At 37.5% G+C, this 6000-nt stretch overlaps 1 protein-coding gene across 7 annotated transcripts in view; it reads left to right on the forward strand.

Annotated features, from left to right (window-relative positions):
• SOCS6 (suppressor of cytokine signaling 6) overlaps nt 1-5798 on the forward strand; it is a 38541-nt gene extending 32743 nt beyond the window's left edge. For all 7 annotated transcript variants that reach the window (XM_078347000.1, XM_078346997.1, XM_035271333.3 and 4 more), the window contains one exon: nt 207-5798. In XM_078347000.1, coding sequence (XP_078203126.1) covers nt 333-1937 — 1605 coding nt within the window. In that variant the 5' untranslated portion in view covers nt 207-332 and the 3' untranslated portion in view covers nt 1938-5798. The remainder of the gene's footprint in view (nt 1-206) is intronic.
• The last annotated feature ends 202 nt before the right edge of the window (nt 5799-6000 follow it).

Below are 6000 nucleotides of genomic sequence, written 5' to 3' on the forward strand. Positions count from 1 at the left end.
TATTCAGCACATGCTCATTGTGTAGTAGACAGTGTTCTGCTCTGCTGGGTGCGACAGAAAGAAATCCCAGTCCTAGCAGAGCTGACATTAAGAAAAGACTGGGGCGTTCTTGTTTAAAAGCTAAAGGATTAAAACTGACTAAAATAAAACTTTGGTGGAAATATTTTTTAATATGACTCTTTCTTTCTTTTTTTTTTGTTTTTCAGAAAATGGCTCCAAAGGTTAAATGAAGCAGGAAAAGTACATAGATGCAGCCTTGCAGGCTCTCCAGATGTTCGGGGATAATATTCCAGGAAGAAATTCTGATCCCTTGGATTAGGTAACTAGTCATAATGAAGAAAATCAGTCTTAAAACCTTCCGGAAATCTTTTAACTTGAATAAAAGTAAAGAAGAAACTGATTTCATGGTAGTACAACAACCATCGCTAGCCAGTGACTTTGGAAAAGATGATTCCTTATTTGGGAGCTGCTACGGTAAAGATATGGCCAGCTGCGATATCAACAGTGAAGATGAAAAAGGCGGAAAAAACAGATCGAAAAGCGAGAGCCTGATGGGTACGCTGAAAAGGCGGCTTTCTGCAAAACAGAAGAAAGGCAAGGCAGGCACACCCTCTGGGAGCTGTGCCGACGAGGACACCTTCTCCTCCTCCTCAGCACCCATAGTCTTTAAAGACGTGAGAGCTCAGAGGCCGATAAGGTCCACCTCCCTCCGCAGCCATCACTACAGTCCCACACCGTGGCCTCTTCGGCCCACAAACTCCGAGGAGACGTGCATCAAGATGGAGGTGAGAGTCAAGGCCTTGGTTCACTCTTCCAGCCCGAGTCCAGCCCTGAATGGCGTCCGGAAGGATTTCCACGACCTCCAGCCTGACACCGCGTGCCAAGAGCAAGCCAATTCACTGAAGAGCTCGGCTTCACATAACGGAGACCTGCATCTTCACCTGGATGAACATGTGCCTGTCGTTATTGGACTTATGCCTCAGGACTACATTCAGTATACTGTGCCTTTAGATGAGGGGATGTATCCTTTGGAAGGATCACGTAGCTATTGCCTGGACAGTTCTTCTCCCATGGAAGTCTCTGCGGTTCCTCCTCAAGTGGGAGGGCGCTCTTTCCCAGAGGACGAGAGTCAGGTAGACCAGGACCTCGTTGTTGCCCCAGAGATCTTTGTGGATCAGTCGGTGAATGGCTTGTTGATTGGCACCACGGGAGTCATGTTGCAGAGCCCGAGGGCAGGTCACGATGATGTCCCTCCACTCTCACCATTGCTACCTCCAATGCAGAATAATCAAATCCAAAGGAACTTCGGTGGACTCCCTGGCACAGAGGCCCATGTGGCTGAAAGTATGCGCTGTCATTTGAATTTTGATCCTAACTCTGCTCCTGGGGTTGCAAGAGTTTATGACTCAGTGCAAAGTAGTGGTCCCATGGTTGTGACAAGCCTTACAGAGGAGCTGAAAAAACTTGCAAAACAAGGATGGTACTGGGGACCAATCACACGTTGGGAGGCAGAAGGGAAGCTAGCAAACGTGCCAGATGGTTCTTTTCTTGTCCGGGACAGTTCTGACGACCGTTATCTTTTAAGCTTGAGCTTTCGTTCCCATGGTAAAACACTTCACACTAGAATTGAGCACTCAAACGGTAGGTTTAGCTTTTATGAACAGCCAGATGTGGAAGGACACACGTCCATAGTTGATCTAATTGAGCATTCAATCAGGGACTCTGAAAATGGAGCTTTTTGTTATTCAAGGTCTCGGCTGCCTGGATCTGCAACTTACCCCGTCAGACTGACCAACCCAGTGTCCCGGTTCATGCAGGTGCGCTCGCTGCAGTACCTATGTCGTTTTGTGATACGTCAGTATACCAGGATAGACTTAATTCAGAAACTGCCTTTGCCAAACAAAATGAAGGATTATTTACAGGAGAAGCACTACTGAAAGACTGAGAACCCTGCATCTTGCACTTTGGGAATAAGGAAAAGAGATTGAAATACAGTTTACAGACTTTCATTGCCATCAAAATCGTTTGCTGCCATAACCATTTCAGTTTGATGTGTAAGAGTCATCCGTTTGCTTAGGGGTGGGGAAGTGTCAGCAAGGTGTCTTGGGTTTCTTTTGGTTCTTTAAAAAGGGAAGTCGAGGTTTTTAGAGGTGTGAATTATCTTTCATCAATGTGCAGAATAATCACAATGTGAATTATCAAATTCTCCTCAATGCCCCCCGCCCAGTCCTTTGCTGCTATCCACTGTGATTTTTATGCATTAAAAGCACATTTCATGTGTATTCAACCCTAAGTAAAGTTGAATGAAATTTACAGAATGGAAATTGCTATGTCTTTTTAAATGGCCCATTTTCAAAAGATAGTGTTGAATGAACATACCTGTGTGATGTGATAAAACACAGAATTTACATACACACTGAAGCTGAGTTTTTAATCTCTTTAAAAAGATTTATTTAAAATCATGAATTGACATCATCTTGGGTAATGGAACGGAGATCTACAACATATAACAACAACATAATTTTTTCTAAATTATTTCTGAGGTTGTGCTAAGTTTTTTGGTTGTGAAAAGTTGAATTTTTCTGTTGCCTTCATTTTCATCTTATAGTTTGTCTATTTTAAGAAATGGCCTTACATTTAAAAATTGTAAAGAAATGTATACCACCAGTTTAGGAATTGTTGCCTTTTCTGTAATTAAACTCGGGTACAAATTGGCATAACACAAAAACCTATGGAACTAGAATTATTATTAAAGAAATATTAGATGATCATAGTTTCCTGTGATAGCATTTTTGGTGTGTGTTACCTATACTTTCTTTTGGTAAATGTTTTATCTGTGATTTCTTTAGCTTGGTCAACTAATTTTCACAAATGGATTCCCTTGCAGCATTAATGTTTATAAAAAGTTTTAAATTGATTTGAATAGAAGGAAAACTTTGTTTTAAAGTTGGATTTATATTTTTCTTCTATGTAGTTACTATAAAAGTGTGCTGGATTTTGACCATTCCTTACCCCCACTATAAAGAGAACCCTTGATGACTTTAAACATTGGGGAAATTGTGGAGCAATTTTTCTCACAATGTGAGAAAAGTATTAAAACCGTATTAGATAATGTGAAAGTCATATTGTCTATCATACCTACTGCCATTTAAAAATAGGTTTTTAAAATCTAGCTAAATCTTCAGTAATTTGCCATGGTAATAATTTTATATCTTTGAGTCGGTTGTTGGGGAGGGATGCTATATTCAGTAATTTTTAGTTATTTTCAAACGCAGAGTGTTTATTCATTTAACAGTTCTGCAGTGGATGTAGTATTTCGGGATTGCCCTGTCCAGAAAAATTTCAGCTACGCAGCTTTAAAGGAAAATGTTTCTATCTCAGATGAAACATGTAATTTGGGATGGTTCTTCCTTTGTCACTTAAAGGAAGAGATAGGAAAAGTCTCTTACCCACTTTAAACACGAGGGTAAAGCTTTAGGTCAAACTTTCTGGCTTTGTCATTCAAACATATCTGAATCCTCACTTTTTTCTCTTTGTTTTTTAGGGTCAGAACTGAGATATTACCAAGAAAAGGCACAGTGCCATAATATTATGGTGTTATGGTATTTTGATTTAAAGGGGAAAAGGTACTTAATTTTGGTGGGATGTTAATTGTACCTTATTACAAAGACTCATTCATTTTCTGATATGTTTTCTCCTAATAAGATGGAATATGGAGTAATACTGTAATAATATAATTTAAGTGTTCATTATAAGCTATTTGGATTAAGAACTATTACAGAGTTGTAAGCTTGTTATCAAATTAATGCCAGACATTTAAACTATTTTTTTGCAAAACTATTTATTTTTAAAACAACTTAAAATATATCTAGGGTGAGTTAAAAGTCCCTGTGCATCTATATTAGATGACAGGTTTTGTCACAGAGTCACTGTGTATTAGTAATAAATGTTGAAATGGCTTCTCCGTGTCTCCAGAAGCATTTACATGTCCTCCTTGTGAGATCATGGTGCACAGAGGTCTTTGGACTGCCCTGAACCCGTCTTATGTGGACATAACCTATTCCCTGTGTTTTCTCATCATGCCGTCTACCCGCTTAGTGTCAAGATTATTCAGATTTTCATCTAAATGTTTCTTAAAATTGTATTTTGTGTTTTAGTGGAGGACAGTCTTGATACTGTTCTAATTCAGAAAGCCAAATTTTGATGTGCTTTTGTACATTCATAATATATACTTTAATATGCCCTATTCTAATCTAGTTTGAAATTGTTAGATTCCGATAAAGTCAGACTATTTGCCAAAAAGTTAAATTTGCAAGCAGAAAGATGTTTTGTGACATTTTCTACTTTTGTGTGGAAAGATAACCATTTGTGGAACAGAATGTGGAAGACTGGCTTTCTATGATATGAAAACAGTCCGGTTAAAAGTGGAAACAGGGAAAAGAGAGAGAGAAAACGCATCATGTAGTTTGGTCCAGATACAATTTGGTTAAATTTTAGGATTCTATTGGCAGGTAACTTAGATGACATGGGCACAGCCTATGAATGCTTTTTAAATACGTGCTTCTAAAAATCTGAGCTCAAGACAAGGAAAAGAAAACAGGAAAGCTGTATCCATTTGCCATAATAGATGAATCAGAATTGTTTTCTATTAAGTATTTCATCACGAAACATGATGGAGGCCAGAAGCTATTTTTAGGCTTACTATAACACTATTGTGCATTTTTATAAATAATAAGAAGGCTGTAGAAAGTACTTGAAAAATATCTCGTTCTATCTCTTTCTAAGGAAAACTCTACTTGGTGCAATAATCTGAAAATTTAGAAGGTCAAAATATATCACAGGAAATGATCATAGAACTAAAAATAGTTTTTAAGGAAACCAGCTACACAGACAGGGCAACCATCTTGCTATTGAAGAAAATCAGGTTCGAAAAGGCTAAATCATTGGCATAAAGGAAACAGAACCCAAAGTATACGTTGTAATTTTTGAGTCAGTATTACTGAAACAGGATAAAAGTTACTAAAATCTTATGTAGGTTAATGCAGTATGTCTGCTAGTGCTACAAGTCTAAAATATCTTTGTAACAATGCTTTCAGAAATGCCAATTTTAATTACTGTACATTTCACATTGTATATGAGAGATACTGCTTTATGAATCATTCAGAATAGTACATTTTCATTTAAATCTTAATTGCTTTTCATCGAACGTGAAGTCTCAATTTCAAAATGAAATCACACTACCAGCAGTAGACAGTTTTGTTGATTACTCTAATAAGGAACAATAGCCAGTTCTGCAGATAACTTTAAAACTCTCAAAGTGTCGGCGCACTAGCAGTCACCAATTTGGTTTCTTTTAATACTTTTTTAATCCTGTAAAGAAGGTTTTTTATAAGCATTCTTTTTATTAATCAGTCATAACATGGCAAAGTGTGTAGTTGCTGTTTCTGAAAAGTGATCCAAACTCTATATCCAGAGATTATGAAAAATTCTTATAGAATTTTGTAGTAAGTATACATGTTGGGTTAAAGAAATTTCATAGTTGTTGGAGTGCCATGAAATTAATACTTGCAATTCAGATGGCTGTAGTTTACACTTTTTCTGTATGTTTCAAATCAGGAGTGTACCATTTGTACTGAGAACACCACAGAATGAATTATCCAAAGTCCATTGATTTTAATATGTGTTTTGGTTTGTAAACAAATTATAGTAATTTCTTGCACATTTTTGGAAATTAATTGTATAAGAATTTATGTATCTGCTTCTAGATACAGTGTGTAAATAAAAAATTTTGTTCACAAGACCTGCCTTGTAGTCTACTTAACACCCTGATGCAGTACCTTATTTTAATTAGTACAGGGTTAACTAGATAATTTCTGGGTGTCCCAGGACCTGTGCAGGGCTGGAGGCTGAGAACCATCAAATTTTAGTAAAAGCTGGAAGGCAGAATCATGTCACTAACGGAAGATGTCAGCCAGTGTTGGTGCTCATCTACAAAAGCCT

Source organism: Callithrix jacchus, chromosome 13, assembly GCF_049354715.1.
Source record: "Callithrix jacchus isolate 240 chromosome 13, calJac240_pri, whole genome shotgun sequence".
Classification (NCBI taxonomy): domain Eukaryota; kingdom Metazoa; phylum Chordata; class Mammalia; order Primates; family Cebidae; genus Callithrix; species Callithrix jacchus.